General features: G+C 47.0%; 1 protein-coding gene across 2 annotated transcripts in view; it reads left to right on the top strand.

Moving 5' to 3' along the window:
* GALNT2 (polypeptide N-acetylgalactosaminyltransferase 2) overlaps window positions 1-21,513 on the top strand; it is a 178,872-nt gene that overhangs the window by 80,407 nt on the left and 76,952 nt on the right. For both annotated transcript variants that reach the window (XM_082424020.1, XM_082424019.1), the window contains exon 2: window positions 15,146-15,239. In XM_082424020.1, coding sequence (XP_082280146.1) covers window positions 15,146-15,239 — 94 coding nt within the window. The remainder of the gene's footprint in view (window positions 1-15,145; window positions 15,240-21,513) is intronic.

Below are 21,513 nucleotides of genomic sequence, written 5' to 3'. Positions count from 1 at the left end.
GTTCAAAGTATTTCACATTTACTTTCTTGAATCCTCTCAAAATCTAGTATTCTGGATAATGCTACTGAGAATTTGAAAGATTGATAATTTATAAATTTCTGGAACCCAGATTTGAATCTCGTTCTTTCTAGTTTCAAAGCCAATGGACACGTGAATCTTCGGGCTGCAGAGAGTAAATTAACAGGTAAACTGGCTCTTTGAAACTCAACATTTAAAAATACCTATGTCAGGGCTTCCCTGGTGGCGCAGTGGTTGAGAATCTGCCTGCCAATGCGGGGGACACGGGTTCGAGCCCTGGTCTGGGAAGATCCCACATGCCGTGGAGCGACTAGGCCCATGAGCCACAACTACTGAGCCTGCATGTCTGGAGCCTGTGCTCTGCAACAAGAGAGGCCGCGATAATGAGAGGCCCGCACACCGCGATGAAGGGTGGCCCCCACTTGCCGCAACTAGAGAAAGCCCTCGCACAGAAACGAAGACCCAACACAGCCATAAATAAATGAATAAATAAACCCAAAATTAAAAAAATAAATAAATAAATAAAAATACCTATGTCAGAAGAGGTTGTTCAATTCTCAGACTTTAACGTGCATTAGCGGTGAGAGGCAAGCACCGCTTAGAACAAACTCCCTGGGGTTGGCATATCTTGGTGGTGATTCCTGAATTCTATAGACTCTGGGTCTGCAGTGGATAGAAGTCTCATGACTGCTCTTTGTAACTGTGGGATCTTGAGTAATTTGGGTGATTTTTTTGTGGTTTACTTTGCTCTGCCCTAAAACGGAGTGCCTTAACCTTCCAGGGCCGTGGTGTGGGACAGGGCTTACTTTTTATTGAGAACCTACTATGTGTCAGACTCGGCTAGCATCCTCCTCGCACCCTGTCTCACTTAATTCTTGCAGCGTCACCGTGGGTAGCAGTCATGATTCCTACTGCTGTGAGCTCCAGCGCAGGAATCGGAATTGGTCTGTGAACCCTGAGTTCCATGCAGCAAATCACCTTCACCCCATTTCTCCTTGTGATTAAACAAGGTAAAGTGTGTGGGCAGGAAAAGCAACCTTGGAAAACAAATATTAGTATAAGATGATAATTTTCTGAAGTTGAATAAGGGAAGAGGGAGGGTAGGCTGCCCCCATTTACCATCTGACCAGCCGGGCACGTCAGGCAGCGGAGCTGGGCTTAGTTATTCTAACTTCTGGGGGGCCATCAGTCCGCCCAGAGCTGGCCTGGCCTTGTGGACGGAGCATGGACCCTGGGCCGGTCAGACCGGGGTGTGACCCTGTTGCCCTCACTGCCCGTTTGTTACGTGCTTTTGATTCAGTCTCTTCGGTTCTCAATTTTCTCGTCTTTTAAATGGAGACATTAATACTGCCCCTCAAGGATGCCATGAGGAGTGACTGAAATATGTGCACGCAGCTGCTCTAGGACCCCCGCTCACAGGGAGCGCTCAGTGGACATCAGTTCTGTGGAGACGGCATCACCGTCATTGTGATTTCCACACCCCCGCGTTCTCTGTCGAGTTAGGGACAGGCCTGGTAGAACAATGGGCTTTGGTCTCTGCACGTAGTCACCAGGGAACTTGTGGGAAGGTCTAGCTGCCCTTTAGTTTAATAGGTCAGTGCCAGCCGTTGCCACAAGCACACAAGATCAGTTCGGTCTTTTGTTGGCCAGTTTCTTGGAAAAAAGTGCTCAGTAGGGAAAGGGCTGGACACAGAGAGCTGGGCCCCTCAACAGGCCTGTCGGGGCAGAGTCCAGCAGTCCCTGCCAGGACAGCAGCCCTCTCTGGGCCCGTCTCCCAATTCCAGGGCAGGGGAGACCTCCGCAGGTTCTAGAACAGTGCCTCGACCTCACACCTTAAAAGCAGGGCCAGGCTCACACCTGTTTCTAGACCTTGGGCAGCTTTTGTAGCCTTAGGCCAGACGTGAGCCTGATGCCTTAATGATATGAAATAGTGTGTAGGTTTGAAATTCCAACCTAAACACGCCTGTGTTAAAATTTATTATTCATGAAGGTAATTTTAAAATATGACGGAAAGTTTGAAGAGTGGGAGACAACACTCATCATTCTCCACTCTCAACACAAGCATTTTTATTTTAGTGCATTTCATTCCAGGCTAATCTATATGGATAACCTTTTTTTTTAATAGTTTGTTTCATTGTGTACATAAAATTTTGTCTCCTGCTTTTTCATTTAATGTATTATATGCATTTTGCATATGGCTGTGTGGTCTTTAAAATTCTGGTTTTCTTTTTTTTTTTAATTTTTATTTATTTATTTATTTATTTATGGCTGTGTTGGGTCTTCGTTTCTGTGCGAGGGCTTTCTCTAGTTGCGGCAAGCGGGGGCCACTCTTCGTCGCGGTGCGCGGGCCTCTCACTATCACGGCCCCTCTTGTTGCGGAGCACAGGCTCCAATCGCGCAGGCTGAGTAGTTGCGGCGCACAGGCTTAGTTGCTCCGCGGCATGTGGGATCTTCCCAGACCAGGGCTCGAACCCGTGTCCTCCGCATTGGCAGGCAGATTCTCAACCACTGCGCCACCAGGGAAGCCCTATAATTCTTAATGTTGCATAATATTCTTTTGAGGGGCTGTACCATAATTTAACTCACCTCCTATTGGTGAATGTTTTAAGTTTCTTCTTTTTTTCTTTTATAAACAGTGCTGCAACTTCCATGCATAAAATTTGATCCTTATTTTGGGTTAGTTCATGAGGATAAAGTCACAGAAATGAGATTTCTCAGCTTAAAGGTTATGTGTCTTTCTGGTTCTTGGTATGTGGTGTCAGATTGCTTTCCAGTCAAGTTCAACTAATTTACACTCTATCCTTTTGCTTTTTTTTTTTTTTTAACATCTTTATTGGAGTATAATTGCTTTACAATTGGTGTGTTAGTTTCTGCTGTATAACAAAGTGAATCAGCTATATGTATACATATATCCTCATATCACCTCCCTCTTGCGTCTCCCTCCCACCCTCCCTATCCCACCCCTCCAGGTGGTCACAAAGCACCGAGCTGATCTCCCTGTGCCATGCAGCTGCTTCCCACTAGCTATCTGTTTTACGTTTGGTAGTATATATATGTCCATGCCACTCTCTCACTTCATCCCAGCTTACCCTTCATATCCTTTTGTTTTTAAATAAGATAGTGAGACATCTGTAGCCCATGTTGTAATAGCACATACTGGAATCGTGTGGAAAATGCCCCAGGCAGAGAATGGACATGTAAATAAGTGTGCCAGAGGTAAAGAATCAAGCAGCCTGTCCCTGACTGGGACCTGCACCTTGTCCCAGGGCAGAACACAAGAGGGAGGGGCCTTCGTGCAAACAGCACCCCTGGAACCTGCTGGCGGCCAGTGCCCAGCGGGGCTGGCTTTCCTGCTCATGGGGGCAGGTCTCTCCACACAGAGTCCTACTCACGTCAGGGGCTGGTCACTCACGTCAGGGGCTGGATGTGAACGGTCCACCTGGCTTCTGTAATCTGATCTAAACAACCTTGGGGGAAAAGAGCTTGGCACTGTGGAAAAACCAGCATTCTGGAACAGGCTCAAGTGGAATCCAGGCTCCGGTGGTACCGCATCAACCCCCCTGCCCAGGTGTCACTTCTCTGTGAAATGGGCTAATGATGCGTGAGTGTTCCGTTTGCACAAATCCGTCGTGAAAGAGGAATTTGTAATTAATAAAATAAAGACCGTATGAGAAAAATAGATTTAGGACAACCCTTCTGGAGTGTGTGGGTAATATTCACCTGGCAAGTAGCCGTTGAACTCTACATCAGGAGAATGTTGATGAGAACGTGTAAATTTTAAATTAATAAGAATGCTGAACAGTTCCCATTTACCGTCGCTTATGTGCTAGAAACTTAAGAAAATCTCTCCCTACCATCTCACTGAGATGCTCACGAGTTTATTTCCTTGGTTGAGGTGACGTGCATCTTTCGAGATGTACCTCCTACGTGGTGTTTCTGGTACTCTAGGCACAGTCACTAGTTCCCTTTAAAAAAATCCATGTGGTCACCTTCATTTTACCTGCTGACCTTGGCGTGAATTATCACATATTCTTCAAACACCTCCTCCTTCCGCCTTCAGGCTGCCCGGCCTTGCCTGGCCTTGGCCTTGGCCGTGGGCGTGGGCTGGGCCCTCTGCCCTCCCCTCTCCCAGGGCGGCTCTGGGAAAGCTGCCTCCCTCCGCTGCTGCCCCACGTCTTCCCTTCTCCCGCGGCCAGGTCTCTCTGATTCTGGTTGTCTCAGAAGAGAGGTGTCTCCCTGAGCTGAGACTCTTCCCCCGACGACCGGGAGGCGCCTCCTGCGAGGGTGGGAGAGCCGCTGCGGGCACCGTGGTGGGCGGTTACGTGCTCCCGTGCGGTGGGTGTCAGTGGGCGATAGGCCCTCCCGCTCATGCTGGGTCAGCTGTTCCTGGGCCTCACTGCTGGGAATTTATGACTCTGTGAGGATTTGCGATTAGATAAGGGGAAAAACACTTAGTTACAAATTTTCCATTTCATTTGTAACCCTGGGTCCCCTTGGAGCCTTCGCATCTCATTCTAGGACCCACTGTTCCCCTGGTGACGCTCTTCAAAAGACTCAAGATCTGGTGCCCATGGAGGGTCTCGTCTCACCCATCCCTCCCCGCAGCCAGTTCTGACTCAGGTGTTTACCGAGCTGAGCAGGGCAGGGACCTGTGGGGTGAGGACCCGAGGCCCCAGCGGAGGGGACGTAGTGCGAGCTGGCGGCACCTACTGGTGACAGGGTGGCGTTGCAGCCGGTTCTGCGAGCCCGCAGACACCTGGGAGCCCAAGCAAGTAGTGGGGAAGCAGCTTTGCCAGAGCATCGATGCCGCCAGGCCAGGCGTGGAGGGGGTCCTGGAGGAGAGGAGAATGCGGGGAGGGGGGTGGCGTGGGCGTGGCATCTGGAGGTGGAAGGGAGGGCGTGGTGGTGCAGGGCCGCTGAGGATGCGCTGGCCTCTCCCTGCAGCTCTGCTCAGCGCCTGGCCAAGCGGCTGCATGCTAACCTCTCTCCTGCCGCTTTTTTCCTCATCTATTGGGAATTACTGTTTTTCAATATTAAAAAACAATTGACTTTTACATAAGTCGTGGGGGAAAGAATTTTCTAAAATACGTTGGGGTTTGTTTTGTTTTGTTTTGTTTTTGTAAAAAGACGTTTTCTAGTCAAGTTTGCTGAAATTCATTATTTGCCTAAAGTAAGAGAATCTGCTTCAGCTAATGTTGAGAATCCCAGAACAAGAGGAGCAGCAATTAAGAAGGGGCTTTGTCCAAGACTCCTAACAGGAGAAGCCCTTTCTCTGTTTACAGGAAGAAAGAGGTGGAATGAGAGCGCATGATAAAGGAGGAGGCCATAAATGTCAGGCGTTTAGCTCAGCTGTGGGCTCTCGTTCGTCATCTGCTTTGGGACCCGGAGCGGTCTTGCATCGTAAACTCTTGCGAGGAATAAGGAATGTTCATAGCCCTCCTTGTGCCCCCCACCTGCCCACACCGCAGGGCCCCCTGCTGCTCTACCCTGAGCACAGGGGTTAGGATGGATGGATTCCTCATGAAAGGGGATTGTGGCGTGAAATAGATTGCCCCTGGGTGTGTGTCTCCTTGCAAAATTGGCTTTAAAATCAGGAAATGCTGACTCACACCTTAGTTCCCTGAAGGGAGAGGGCTTAAAATTGCCATTAAAAATGGAGACACCCTGGAAATATATGGTTGATAGGTGTTGGCTCAGGAGTGTTTAATATGATTATCTTCCTTTTACGTAAATAAGATTTATGGGCACACTTTATTTTTAGAGCTGTTTTAGCTTTACAGAAAAAATGGGAACATAGTGCAGCGTTCCTATGCACCCCGTAACCAGTTTCACTTATTATTAAAGAACCAATGTTGATAATGTTATTATTAACTACAGTTCCTACTTTATTCTGATTTCCTGAGTTTCTCCCTAATGTCCTTTTTCTGTTCCAACAGCCTGTCTAGGTACCACATTTCATTTAGTTATCGTATCTCTTTAGGCTCCTCTGGCCTGTGACAGTTTCCCGCCTTCTTTGTTTTGATGACCTTGACAGTCCTGAGGAGGCCTGGTCAGGGATTTTGTAGAATATCCCTCATCTGGGGTTTGTCTGATGTTTTTCTCATGATTAGAGTGGAGTTGTGGGTTTGGGGAGGATAGACCACAGAGATAACAAATGCATGCATTTTAACAAGTCCAAGAATGAGCTAATTATGGGGCGGAAAGGAGGAAGTTTAGAAGTCGGAGCAGGAAATTAAAAGTGGGGTAAAGACTGGGCCTTCAAAATGAAAGAAGGCAGGTCAAATGTTCTCAGCGATGGGACTCAGTGTCTACTTAATATCAGGCCTTGCAGGTCACCGGGGCCCTGCCAGTTACATCATTTCAGGGGGTGGGATAGAGGTGTCTTTAAGTTTCCATTTTACGCATTGGGAAACTGAGTCCCAGAGAGCCACCCTGGGCAGGCTCAGGTGATAGAGATGGGCCGGGACTGACATTTCCAGCCCTCACCTCCCGTGCTTCAGGTGTCAGGCTTCTAGGTTGAGGAGTGCATCACCGATGGACATTTATCTGTATGGCCTCAGGGATTCAAATGGGAAGATTTCCACTAAATTAAGGCAGTTGGCAGACCATGTGTGGAGTGAGTGTGCAGGGTGATGCACTAGGCCCTCTGCTTGTTAGAAAAGTTAAATAGCAGGGGGTCAGTAGCGGTGTTGTTGCAGCTCGTGACTGCAGTAAGAGTGATTGTTACAGCTCCCCAGTATGGAGCGGTCCCACCGTGTCTCTCACAGCCTGCTTTTCTCTGAGGGTACCCAGTAAAATAAATGAGGCGATGACCTCCATCGTAACCCACGTCTTATTTGTGAGCAAGTGAATCTGTATGAAGCCGTCTGCGGCTCTGAACCCACAGGAGAAACTCGCCCCCCTCCCATTTTAGCAACGTTGAGTTTCACGGGCCAAGTTGGAATGAGGAGTGGGAAACTTGTAAGTACATCAGTGAAGCCGGTGGTTCTCAACTCTGCGCATTAGAGCTGCCTGGGAAGCTTCCAGAAAACACCCACGGCTGGACCCCATGCCCGGAGGCTGGGATGAAGCGGGCGGGGGCAGGACCAGGCCTGGGGGAGACTGGCCTTGCCCTCTCGCTGCCCGGCTCGCTCGCCACGCAGGCCCTGATTCTTTAACCCCCAGCCCGGTGACCGTCACCTGAGTAAGGGTTGGGACTCTGGCAGGAGCTTGCTGTTGGAAGCTCACCTGAGCTGTTCCTCCTCCTGCAGCCTGTTCTACCAGCTCTGCCCGAAGTGATGAGACGGGATGGGCTGGGCCAGGACTCACTGCCGCCCCACACAGTGTTCAGAAGCGGTGGGGTGCCTGGGCCCAGCACTACCCTTTCCTCTTCCAGTGACGACCAGCAGCGAAGAGGACATTGTTCCTCTTAACACCAAGTCACCGTTCCAGCGGGTCTCTTATTTAGAAGCAGAAACCACGCTCTGACTTCATAAATGCAAAGACGTGGGTGTTTGCAGACTACAGGCTACCGGTTTTAGGAGACGCCTAGCCTAGCTGAGGGGGCTTCCCCAGGCGTTCCGGCCTTCTTTCCTAAGGACCCTTTCCCAGTGAGTTAAAACTACCTTTGTCACTTTGTCAGTGGGTTACATGCCCTAGGTGGAAAGCAGAGGTCTAGATGCTGTCACCTTTTATCAGAGGCTTCCTCACCCTCTGGAGAGAAGACCTCGGGATTGTTCCCCACCCTGACCAGTTAGAAACAAGGACGAGCCTCTGTGGTTCCCCTGTGGGCACTTCAGAGGGAGAATGCTGAGCGGGGAGGGTCTAGGTCTTCAGCAGGAATCTAAATCCACTCTTGAAAATGTGCTTTCAAGCAAACCACTTAACTAGTTTTCAGTGTCTTAGCTTGGCAGTGCGCTCTTAAGAAGTGGGCTGTGGAAATAGAAATTATCGCATCTTTTTAACACATCTGGCAACCTGGCTTTCTTTCCCCGAACTGGAATGTTGCTGTACAGATTGGTCATGGTGGTGGTAATCACTGAACAGTCATTAAATAACAGTGAAAAGTAGACAACTGATGAGAAAGGAATCAAGTAGTCATTCAGATGGTATTCTTGATAACTTTATCTGCCTCTGAGCATACGGTCTAGTCAGCTGAAGGAATTTGACGGTGACAAAATGTATTTCCATAAGTGGAGAGTGAAAGCAACCTGTTTATTTTCTTTTTTCCTCCCCAGCGATGTTTTTACCTTTGCTAACAAATAAAACGTTAGGCATTTAAACTTAATGAAGGCAGCCTTTGATGGTTTAGTATACATTTATTCTTTGTTACCTAGTTTTCCATGTGTAGGCATGTTTATTTTGGTGATGGTTCGTAATTCAAACACGTTACCATAGGCGGGAATAGTCTTTATATCGGGCGGTGGATAAGAGGGCAGCGTGAGGTGGAATGACATTTTTACTGCACAGACTTGCACACGTGAATCGCCGTCAGGGTACAGTGGTGTTCTGTCTGCCTGCGGGATACTCTGGCCTCATCGCTGCCACTGTCAAGTCTTAACGGCGTCGGTGAACGTGGTGGTTTTAGAGTCTGCGCACCTCCTCTCGTGAGGGGGTCTAGGCCCCTCCTCTTGGGTGCGGGCTGGACCGGACTGGTGACGCGCCTCTCATGGATGACACGGAGCTGCGACCGCGTGTGGTTTCCAGGACCCGACCTGGGGTCCTCCTCTCTCCCTCGACTCCACCTCCCCTGCCCCTCTTCCCCTCCCAGGTCACTTACTGGGGGAGGCCAGCGGCTGTGGGTGAGCCCTTGGTGAAGAACTGGGCCTCCAGCCAGCAGCCCTGGAGGGACCGGTCCTGGAAGCATCCCTGGGCCCCGTCGCACCTTCAGCTGGCGGCGGCCCCGGCTGACTCGTGGGCTCACGAGAGACCGTGGGCCGGATACAACCAGATTCTTGACCCTCTGAAGCTGTGCAAGATACTAAGTGCTTTCTGTTTTAAGTTACTGAGTTTTGAGGGAGTTGGTTTGGCAGCAGGTGGGAACACAAGAAGTCACATGGCCCTTCTGGTTCTCTCCTCAGCTGTGACATGAGGGTTGGCCTAGTGCCCTTAACAAGTTGGCAGCTGTCTGCCGAGCCTCAGGGGCCGCCCTGCCAGCCGGCTGTGCCCGCCCCTCCCACGGTGGCCTCCCGCCCTTGTCCCACCCCCTTCCCTCTTGGCCCTGGCCCACCCACCGCCAGGACTGACACTTTGTCTCTGGCAAAAACCAAGCGCACGTTTTATTTATTTCCTCTTTTTCTTTTGGCTGCGTTGGGTCTTTGTTGCTGCGCGCGGGCTTTCTCTAGTTTCGGCGAGTGGGGGCTACTCTTCGTTGGTGGTGCACGGGCTCAGTAGTTGTGGCACGCGGGCTCAGTAGCTGTTGCACGCAGGCTTCAGTAGCTGTGGCATGCGGGCTCAGTAGCTGTGGCATGCGGGCTTCAGTAGCTGTGGCACATGGGCTCAGTAGTTGTGGCACGTGGGCTTCAGTAGTTGTGGCATGCGGGCTCAGTAGTTGTGACACGTGGGCTCAGTAGTTGTGGCTCGCGGGCTCTAGAGCACAGACTCAGTAGTGGTGCATGGGCTTAGTTGCTCCGCGGCATGTGGGATCTTCCCAGACCAGGGCTCGAACCTGTGTCCCCTGCATTGGCAGGTGGATTCTTAACCACTGCACCACCAGGGAAGTCCCTGTTTCCTCTTATTCTGAAACAGAGACAGATCACATTGGGAACAGAGTGGAAAAAACTATTTTAATAACTAAACCTGTATTTACACTTAATTTTCATAACTGTTCAAGAAACCAACCTATCAGATTTACTGTTTCTGAAAATAACGTCATTTTGTTAAAAGTCGTTGCTGCTTTACCTACTTAGAAATAGGATGGATTTTGGCGGCCGAACTCTTCAAATATGGTAGATAGATAGACGTTCCTCAGTCGTTTATTTTCATTTGGTCTCACTCATGGCCTGATTTAATTCCTCTCGTGCTTCACGTAATAGACTGCTTCTCTTGTATGCATCTGTAAGAATAATGCATGCCTTGGGCTCTTGGACTGAAAACTAACCAAATTCAAATATCTAATAATAATAACTACCAGCTAGGTAAGTTAGTGAGTAGGAGGAATTAGCGTTTGCAGTATCTGGCCCAAATGCCATCTAACAAGGAAGAGAGGGTCTCAGTGCCCTAGTCGAGGCTCTCTGAGTCTTTCTGGAGGCTGCATGTGGATGTAGCAGCCAAGGCTGTGGTCCAAACGGTAAAGTTGAGCAGGGGGGCAGCGGCGTCTTCTCAGTCTGGTCGGTAGAGAATCCTAGTTCTCGGGTTACACTTCCTGACAGAATTCAGTTTTCAGTGAGAACCAGCGAGCCTTCCCTGGTCTGCATTTGTCTGCAGCGTCTTCTGTGTGTGGGTGAGTCATTACGTATTCATAGTGTCAACATCCCTCTGAGGGCAGGAGAAGCAAAGCAGAGATGGGTCTGCATCCTGGGAAATAAAAACAGACTTATGGATCAGATCACAGGCTTTGAATTCTCTGCAACTTTTGACCCAGCATCAAACCACATCATTACTCCTCTAATCCCAGCAGTTTATGCTTGTCACTAAAAAGAAGACCTGTCTGTCCCTGTGTCTCTGAACACGGAGAAAACCAACAGCTCAGTTGTGGCGCGTCCTGGATACCAGCAGGTACTGGGCGAGGGAGCCTCTCCATATGTTTGTATTCGATGCATTTCCATTTTTAAACGGAGCCTCCACTGGTGTAAATTAGTCTTATAACGTATGCAAATGTATGGGAGGGGGATGGTTGTAATGAAAAACTTCCACTGCAAAGTGAGCAAAGCCGGTAAAATCAATCTGAGTAAATAGGATGAGGGTTTTTTTCAGCTGCATTTATTATTGAGCAGTTACCCTAAGACCACCGCCACGCTTTTGTGGGTACAAAAGAAATGTGCCCAAGCCCCTGCCTTGAAAGGACACCTGCAGTGCTTCTAGATACCGACCGTTAGCGGATTACAAGTAGGACGAGTGATCAAGTGCTCCCGCGAGGGGCTGCTCCCCGGGACTCCGAGGGGACCTCCAGGCACTTAGCCCCCATCCCTGCCTTCAAGAAGGCAGGCCACTTGCTCAGCCTCCCAGGGTCACCGGCAGAGCCGTGGCCAGAACCCGAGGCTCCGGCTCCCAGGCCAGGGCTCGTCCCAGCGTGCCGTGGGTCCTACTTGTCCCTGAAATGCTGGCCTCTCCTGCCACCCTGGACCCTCTCCTCACTCGGGTCACCCCCCCCCACCCCCCCGGGCCATTCCCGAGCTCCAGTCACCGGTCCCCATCTCTTTTCTGCCTCCTGGTATCTCGCGGTAACCCCAGCATTTCCAGAACAGACAGTCTTCACTTCCTGGCGCCACCCCTCCCCCACCCAAACAACTTCCCCCGTTTCTTGTGGGTGACTGTCACCCCCTGCCAGCTGTGCCGTCCCACCCTGGCTGCCTCGCCCTTTGGGCCTCCTGGCCCCTCTCCTGTCCCCTCCATCTTCCCCTCACCACGACCAGAGTGACGTTTCCAGAACACGAGTCTCAAGTCTCTGAGCGTCTCGCCTCTCCTGCCTGTCGTTCTGTTTCCTTGTTTCTCTTGTGGGGTCCCATCCGGACTCTCTGCTGAGGGGCGGTGACACGGACACGGGCCATGCTGTCCCACGGGGGTGTCCCCTGGGCCCTCGGCCCTTCCCTAACGTCCGGCTGAGGCGCGGGGCGGTGACAGGCAGAGCAGGCATGGCAGGCGGGTGGCAGGCGGTCGTGCGGGCACCGTCTCAGCCGGTGCATCAGGTGGGCGGGCCCGAACTAGAGGAATTTATAGTGACCTGACGTGTTCTGAGTGGGAAATGCACTGTTTTCCTCTACTTTGGGCTGCCTTGGTGCTGGAGGGGAGCTGTATTCTCCAAGGGCGGGGCACTGCGATGATGGAGACCCTGGAGGCTCCGGCGGTTCATCTCTAACCTCACTGTGTGTTCTGTGTGACTCAGCGTTTGGTGCACCAGCTTCCTCATCTGTAGAATGGGGCAGTACTAGCGCCGTATGGAGGATGAACTTGCGGGCAGGGTCTAGAATGGGGCTGGGCACCTAGGAAGTGCCCTGTATTAGTGGCAGAGGTGTTCCCCCTCTTCCACCCCTCCTCCCCCTCCCCCTCCCCTTCCCTCCTCTCCCCCTCCTCCTCCTCTCCCCTCCTCCTCCTCCCCCTCCTCCTCCTCTCCCCTCCTCCTCCTCCCCCTCCCCTCCTCCTCCTCCCCCTCCCCTCCTCTCCCTTCCTCTCCCCTCATTCTCCTCCTCCACCCTCCCCCTTTCCCTCCTCTCCCCCTCCTCCTCCTCTCCCCTCCTGCTCCTCCCCCTCCCCTCCTCCTCCCCCTCCTCCCCCTCCCCTCCTCCTCCCCCTCCTCCCCCTCCCCTCCTCTCCCTTCCTCTCCCCTCATTCTCTTCCTCCACCCTCCCCCTCTCCCTCCTCTCCCCCCTCCTCCTCCTCTCCCCTCCTCCTCCTCCCCCTCCTCCTCCTCTCCCCTCCTCCTCCTCCCCCTCCCCTCCTCCTCCTCCCCCTCCCCTCCTCTCCCTTCCTCTCCCCTCATTCTCCTCCTCCACCCTCCCCCTCTCCCTCCTCTCCCCCCTCCTCCTCCTCTCCCCTCCTCCTCCTTCCCCTACCCCTCCTCCTCCTCCTCCTCCTCCCCCTCCTACTCTGGGAATTGGTAGTGAACATGGTGATTTGCACTTTTTGACCTGGAGTCAAGAACAAAACAGTCCTTTGTGGATGACTCCCTAGAAACGTATTCTTGGATTTTTATGACATTGTGAGAATCAGCCTCTTGTAACTTGGTTCAAACTGAGCCCTGGGTTGCCATCCCCATCCTGATTCATAAAGGGCCAACTCGAGCTGCTCGCCCACTGTGTTACCTGGACAATTTGCGTAACCTCTCTGATCTTCTGTGTCCCCATTGTACGATAGGAATTATAAAACGGCAGGCTTGCTGCCAGGATGAACAAGTATCTTTGTACAGTGCCTGGTGCCTAGTAGGCGTTCGTAAACAGCACTTAGCATCATGTTGCCTACTGGGACTTTGCGGTGCCCTCGTTATATAGCAGGTCCTCATCCTCGGCCTTAGTTTTGTGGTGGGCTCGGTTCATTGTCCCGGGGAGTGGCGGGGAGGGGAGACAGGTTAGGGAGTGTTACATATGGACCAGTCGGTCTTGTTTGTGCGAAGAAGGAGACATTTATTTTCTAAGAAGACATCGATGGTTGACGTACGGAGGTTGATTTGGTGAATATTACAGTGCGGTGGCCACACCAGCAATGTTCACTTTTTTGTTTTCATTCACTTTCGACTTTGTACAAGGTTAAATGGTGTGATCCATTAGCCAGTGTGTGTAGTCGGCCAGATGCCTGAGGGAAGAAGCTGTTAGCCACAAAATGTTACAAGCAAGCTGTAAAATAACAATTAATAAGCTTAATTACAAGTCTACCCAGTGTGACTCAGCTAACGTCATTACTTGCTGGATTTAGTGTTCGCACGTTTCTTTATGTCGTGAAGGCAGAGAGTAGGTCAGATTCTCTCACTCCACTGCAGGTGCCAAGATTGCCTGGAAATCTTTGCCAATAATAAATTGAAAGTTTATTTATAACCAAGTCCTCTCAAAAACCAAATTACAATTCAAAAAGTTTTTTTCGCAGCAAAATGTATTTAAATTGGGATACAGATGCATTTTAATACATTTGTTACAATGTGGGCTAGGATCTTCAGAAGTCAGAGCACGTGGGGCCCTTGAAAGCCTGAGAAGGCCTTGTGACAGGTTGGTGGGGTGGGCTAGGACCACCCAGGTGCAGGGCGTTCCTGACCTGCGCACTGTGTCTACAGGGTATCATCCTCACATCACTCCCATGGGAGTGCCCCCCCCACCCCACCCCGCCCATCATCCCAATGGTGGCCTTGAGGGGATAAACCAGCTTCACTTCACCTCGGAAGCAACTGAAGGAAAAGCTGGCCTCCAGAGGAGGAGACTCAGGCCGTTTCTCTTTAATTACTCTACTTTTTGAGTAAAAATGCAGATTATTGGCAGAGCAAGTTGCCTTTGGGGAAAAGATGTCTGATTTGGCCTAGCCCCTGAAAATTAACGCTTCCTGCAAATCTCACTTCACATCGTTAAGAGCCAAAATGTCCCCAGCGGTCATGCAGCCCATGCTGGTTGGAGGAATGCTAGTGGAACAAACCTGAGCAGAACTGGTTGGGTCTCCCCTGAGGGAGGGGACCTAAGGCTGCCAACATCCTAATAGCATCTGCTGGGGAAATGGCCAGTCGACAGTGCTTGGCCCACCAAAGTCTGTGTGGGAAAATTACTAGCCGTGGGGTATTTCTGGTTTGGGTTATATACAGAAACCTTTCTTATTGTATTCACAGAAATCAGATCCCAAGTGGTTGAAAAATATATTTAGCTCTGTGGTCATGGGGTTGTTTGATTAATGTTGATAGATTAAGTTGTTCGTGCAGATGAGTTGAATAAATTCTGCCAGAGCGTCTCTCTTCTTCTGGTTTTACATTAAGCCCTTAGTTTGCAGCTCTTTTCCACTGGCAGCCCTTCTAGAGGAGCGGAGGAAAAGCTCCGCCGTCCTTTGCCCTTCCTCCGCTGTTATTCAGTGGGATGAAAGGAATCATTTAACAACCTCTGAGCAGGGCTCAATGGCCCTGAGGGAGACTCTGGTCCTAGGGTGCCCTTAAGCCATAGAAGGCGTCTGGAGAGCTACCCTTATTTTAATGGCTTTGATTTAACCACTGTTGAATTCTCTTATTTGATCCAGTTTCCCTATCTCCCTTCCCCACCCTCCCACATCCTCAAAGCCCAGGGAGTTTCCAGAGTATTTCTTTCCATAGATAAGTGATACACATAGAAAATGGAGAGAGAAACGCAGGTCCTTCCTTGGAAAGTTCACGCCAAGAACTTGGACAGAGTCACTTCTGTCCTTGGGTCTCCACCACTGAGCAGGTCTGGGGTGCAGTCTTCCGGATGGGAGGACGCATTGTTTATTGACCTGATGAATGAAGGTGGGCTCCAGGAACCTGTCGACTCATTTGGTGTCTTTGCTCCCCCAGGAGGACTGGAATGACATTGACCCAATTAAAAAGAAAGACCTTCATCACAGCAACGGGGATGAGAAAGCACAAAGCATGGAGACCCTCCCTCCAGGTACTGCAGCAGCTCCCAGGGCCAGGCCAGCCTTGGGCTGCTGGTGGGTGGTGGGGACCTGTCTTGCCCACTAACTGAATGAGCTGAATGTGACATCTGGAGTGTATCGCCTGTTGGGTAGGGAATGCACTTCCTAGGGCAGCTGGAGACACTGCCCTAGAGCAGTGTTTTGCTGTCTTCCTTCAAGCCCTTAGTGGGTGGTGAAATGAGTTTACTGGGAGGTGACAAAAATTTCTTGGAAGAAAAAAATATCAGTAGAATAAACTCAAAAATACAGGATGGGATGTATCGGTTCACAGATTTTTGTTTTTTTAACAGACTATTTTTTTAGAGCAGTTTTAGGTTCGCAGCAAAATTGAGCAGAAAGTACAGAGGTTTCCATAGACCCCCCCCCCCGCCCCCCTGTGCACAGACTCCGCCACTATCAACATCCCCCACGAGATGGGACATTTGTTATCATCAGTGAACCAACACTGATGCATTCTCATCACCCAGCGTCCGTAGTTTACATTAGGACTCACTCATGGTGTTGTATATTCAGTGACATGAATTCACCGCCACGGTATCCTACAGAGTAGTTTCACTGACCTAAAAATCCTTTGTGCTCTGCCTCTTCATCCCTTCTTCCCCCAATCCCTGGCAACCACCGGCCCTTTTACTGTCTCCCTGGTTTTTGCCTTTTCCAAAATGTCACATAGTTGGAATCAGATCAGACGTAGCCTTTTCAGACTGGCTTCTTCCACTTAGTAACATGCATTGAGCGTTCATCTATGTCTTTTCATGGCTTGGTAGCGCTTTTGTTTTTATCGCTGAATTGTATTCTGTTGTCTGGATATATCACAATTTATTTATCCATTCACCTATGGGGGACATCTTGGTTGCTTCCAAGTTTTGGCAGTTATGAATAAAGCTGCTGTAAACATCTGTGTGCAGTTTTGCTGTAAACATCTGTGTGCAGTTTTTTTGTGGGGACATAAGTTTTCAATTCATTTGGGTAAATACAAGGAGCGCCACTGCTGGATCATATGGTAGGAATACATTTATATTTATAAGAAACTGCCAAACTATCTTCCAAAGTGGCTGCACCATTTTGCACTCCCACCAGCAATGAATTAGAGTTCGTTTTGCGCCACATCCTCACCAGCGATTGATATTGTCACAGCTTCTTTTTTTTTATTGTGGCTCTTCTAATAGTTTGGAAGTGGTAGCTTATTGATGTTTTAATTTGCAATTCCCTAATCTGTAAAACTTTGTGGAAGTGTCCATTCAGGTCTTTTGCCCACGTTTTAATCGGGTTGCTCCTTTTCTTATTGTTGACTTTTAAGAGTTCTTTGAGTATTTTGGATAATAGTCCTTTATCAGATGTATGATTGCAAATATTTTCCCTCAGTCTGTGGCTTGTCTTCTTATTCTCTTGACAGTGTCCTTCCCAGAGCAGAAAGTTTTAATTTAATGAAGTTTAGCTTTATGAGTTCTTTCGTAGATTATACCTTCGATGTATCTAAAAAGTCATCGCTATACCCAAGGTTACCTAGATTTTTTTCCTATGTTGTCTTCTAGGAGTTTTATCATTTTGTGTTTCATATTTATGTCTGTGATCCATTTGGTTGTAAAGTCTGTATCTAGATTTTTTTTTTTCTTTCATGTGGATATCCAGTTGTTCCAGTATTATTTGTTGAAAAGGCCATGGTTGTTTCATTGTGTTGCCTTTGCTCCTTTGTCAAAAGTCAGTTGACTATATTTATGTGGGTCTATTTCTGGGCTCTGTTTTCTCTTCCATAGACCTATTTGTCTGTTCTTTCCCCAGTACTACGTTGTCTTGATTAGTTTAGATTTATATTTGGTCTTGAAGTTGAGTAATGTCAGTCCTCCAACCTTGTTCTTTCCCTTCAGTATTGTGTTGGCTTTTCTGTTTTTTTTTGTTAGGCTCTTTGTTTTGCCTTTTCATGTAAACTTTAGAATTAGTTTGTTGATACCAACAGAATATAGCTTGCTGGGATTTTGATTTGGATTGTGTTGAATCTACAGATCAAGTTAGTAAGAACTGACATCTTGACAATATTGAGTCTTCCTATCCATGAACATGGAATATCTCTCCATTTATTTAGTTCTTTTTAAATTGTTTCATCAGAGTTTTATAGTTTTGGTCATATACATTTTGTGCCTATTTTGTTAGACTTGTACCAAAGTATTTTGATTTGGGGGATGCTAATGTAAATGGTATTGTGCTTTTAATTTTAAATTCCCCTTGTTCATTCTTCATATATAGGAAAGCAGTTGACTTTTGTATATTTAACTTGTATCCTCCAATTATAACAAGGATTGCTATAATTACTTATCAGTTCCAGGAATTTTTTTGTTTGTTGATTCTTTCAGATTTTCTACCTAGACAGTCATGTCACCTGCAAACAAAGACAGTTTTGTTTCTTCCTTCCCAATCTATATTATACCTTTTGTTCCGTTTTCTTGTCTTACTGCATTAGCTAGGACTTCTAGTATGATGTTGAAAAGGAGAGATGAGGGAGGACATCCTTGCCTTGTTCCTGATCTTAGCAGGAAAGCTTTTAGTTTCTCACCATTAAATGTGTTAGCTGAAGGGGTTTTTTAGATGCTCTTTATCAAGTTGAGGACGTTTCCCCTCTATTCCTAGTTTTCTGAGAGTTTTTATCATGAATGAGTGTTGAATTTTGTCAGATGCTTTTTCTGCATCTATTAATATGATAATGTGACTTTCCTTCTTTAACTTCTTAATGTGGTAGATTACATTAATTAATTTTCATATTGAACCAGACTTGCATACCTGGGATAAATTCTACTTGGTCATAGTGTACAGTCCTTTTTCATACATTGTTGGATTCCATTTACCAATATTTTGTTGAGGATTTTTGCATCTATATTCACAAGAGGTGTTGGTTTATAGTTTTCTTTTCTTGTCTGGTTTTGTTATTAGGGTAATGCTGGCCTAATAGGATAAGTTAGGAAGTGTTCCCTCTGCTTCTGTCTTCTGGAAGAGATTGTAGAGAATTAGTATAATTTCTTCCTTAAATGTGTGGTAGAATTCACCAATGAACTCAGCTGGGCCCGGTGCTGTTTGTTTTCGGAGGTTAATAATTGTTGATTCAATTTTTAAAATAAATATAGACCTGTTGAAATTGTCTGTTTTTTCCTGTCCTAGTTATGGAGATTTTGTCTTTCAAGAAATTGGTCTATTCATCTAGGTTATCAAATTTGCAGGCATAGAGGTGTTCATAGTATTCCTTTGTTCTCCTTTTAATGTCCATGGTGTCTGTATTGATGTCCCCTCTTTCATTTCTGATATTCTAACTTCTGTCTTCTATCTTTTTTTCATAGTTAGCCTGGCTAGAGGCTTATTGATTTTTTTAATCTTTTCAAAGAACCAGTTTTCAGGGTTTTTTCCCATTTCTTAGATTTATAATTTTTATTATTTATTTTCTTTTGTTTACTTAGGATTTATTCTGCTCTTCTTTTTCTAGTTTTCTGAGGTAGAAGCTTAGATGATTGATTTCAGATCTTTTCCATATTGTATTCAATGCTGTCAGTTTCCTGCCAAGCACTGATTTCACTGCATTGCACAAATTTTGATAAGTTGTATTTTCATTCTTATTTGGTTCAAAATATTTTTTAATTTCTTTAAGATTTGTTCTTAACCTGTGCATTATTTATAAGTATGTTGTTGAATGTCTAAGTAATTTGAGGTTTTCCAATATTGATTTTTAGTTCCACTGTGGTCTTAAAGCAGATATTATATCATTTGTGTTCTTTTAAATGTGTTCAGGTGTGTTTTATGGCCCAGGATGTGGTCTGTCTTGGTGACTGTTCCATGTGAGCTTGGAAGAATGTGTATTCTCCTGTTGGATGAAGTAGTCTGTAGATGTCAGTTATATCACCAGTTGGTTGATGGTGTTGTTGAGTTCACTTGTGTCCTTACTGATTTTCTGCCTGCTGGATCTGTCCATTCCTGAGAGAGAAGCCTCCAGCTATGATAGTGGCTTCATCTGTTCCTCCTTGCAGGTTTCTAAGTTTTTATCTCATGTGTTTTAATGCTCTTGTTAGGCACATACACATTAAGGATTGTTATGTCATCTTGGCAAATTGACCTCTTTATCATTACGTATCGCCCTCCTTTATTCCTGGTGACTTTCCTTGTTGTGAAGTTTGTTCTGTCTGAAGCTAATATAGCTCCTTCTGCCATCTTTTGATTAGTATTAGAATGGTATCTCTTTCGCTATCCCTTTACTTTTCATCTATGTGTGTCTTTATATTTAAAGTGGATTTCTTATAGACAGCATGTAGTTAGTTGGGTCTTGTTTTTTGATCCATTCTGACAATCTCTGTCTTTTAATTGGTGTATTTAGACCACTGACAATGTAAAGTGATTATTAATATAGTTGTATTAATGTCTACCATATTTGTTATTCTTTTCTGTTCCTTGCCCTTGTTCTATGTTCTTTTGTCTTCCACTCTTTTTCTGCCTTTTATAGTTTTTTTTAATATAAATTTTATTTATTTATTTATTTATGGCTGCATTGGGTCTTTGTTGCTGCGCGGGCTTTCTCTAGTTGAGGCGAGTGGGGGCTACTCTTCATTGCAGTGCATGGGCTTCTCATTGCGGTGGCTTCTCTTGTTGAGGAGCACGGGCTTGTGGGCTTCAGTAGTTGTGGCTTGTGGGCTCTAGTGCGCACGCTCAGTCATTGTGGCGCTGGGCTTAGTTGTTCCGCGGCATGTGGGATCTTCCCGGACCAGGGATCGAACCCGTGTCCCCTGCATTGGCAGGCGGATTATTAACCACTGCGCCACCAGGGAAGTCCCTGCCTTTGGTAGTTTTAATTGAACATTTTATATGATTCCATTTTCTCCCTTTTTTACCTTTTTTTTTTTTTTTACAGCTAATCCAAGTCTAACTTCAGACAACACTGTCCTGCTTTACAGTTAGCACAAGTGTCTTACAGCAAAATATTATGAACCTCTCCCTCCCATTCTTTGTATCATTGCTGTCATTCATTTCGTATGCCATTCATATATATAAACATATAAGCATACAGAATCAAATACACAGTTGCTATGATTATTTTGAGCAAACTGTTATCTGTTAGATCAATTAAGAATAAGATAAATGGGACTTCCCTGGTGGCGCAATGGTTAAGAATCTGCCTGCCAATGCAGGGAACACGGGTTCGAGCCCTGGTCCAGGAAGATCCCACATGCCGCGGAGCAATTAAGCCTGTGCGCCACAACTACTGAAGCCTGCGTGCCTAGAGTCCGTGCTGTGCAACAAGAGAAGCCACCACGATGAGAAGCCCGTGCACCGCAATGAAGAGTAGCCCCCGCTCGCCACAACTAGAGAAAGCCCGTGTGCAGCAGCAAAGACCCAACGCAGTCAAAGATAAATAAATAAAATAAATTTATAAAAAAAAAAGAATAAGAAAAATTACAAGTGTAATTTTACTTTCACTTATTCCTTCTCTGATTCTCTTCCTTTCTTTATGGAGAGCTGCATTTCTGACCTAAATCATTTTCCTTCTCTCTGAAGAGCCTCTTTTAACATTTCTTGTAAGGCACATCTACTGGCAACAGATTCCCTCAATTCTGAGAAAGTCCTTATTTCTCCTTCACTCTTAGAGATTAATTTCACAGGGTCCAGAATTCTAGGTTGATGAATTTTTCTCTCAAGCCTTGAGTTATTTCATTGCATTCTCTTCTTGTTTGCGTTGTTTCTGAGGAGTTGGATGTAATTCATACCTTTGTTTCTCTAAAGCGGTATTTTTCCCCTCTGTCTTCTTTCAAGATTTTTTTTCTTTATCATTAATTTTCTACAGTTTGAATATGCTGTGCCTGGGGGTAGTTTTTTTGGTATTTATCCTGTATGGTGTTCTCTGAGCTTCCTTGATCTGTGGTTTCGTGTCTGACATTATTAACTTGAGGAAATTCTCAGTTATTATCACTGCAAATATTTCTATTCCTTTCTCTCTTCTCCTGGTATTCCCATTACACATGTTTCACCTTTTGTAGTTGTCCCACAGTTCTTAAGTATTCTGTTTTGTTTTGTTTTGGGCTTGTTTTTTTTTTTTCAATCTTTTTTCTTTAATCTTTGCTTTGTATTTGGGAAGTTTCTATTGTCATAGCCTCAAGCCATGAGGTTCTCACATCAGCCATGGCCAGTCTCCCAATGAGCCCCTCAAACTCATTCTTCATTTCTGTTAGTGTTTTTAACCTCTAGCATTTTTTTATAATCCTTCCTTAGAATTTTCATCTC

Source organism: Balaenoptera physalus (assembly GCF_965194825.1).
Source record: "Balaenoptera physalus genome assembly, chromosome: 14".
NCBI lineage: Eukaryota > Metazoa > Chordata > Mammalia > Artiodactyla > Balaenopteridae > Balaenoptera > Balaenoptera physalus.
The sequence above is the reverse complement of the archived record's forward strand: the minus strand, read 5'-3'. Positions and strand labels throughout refer to the sequence as shown.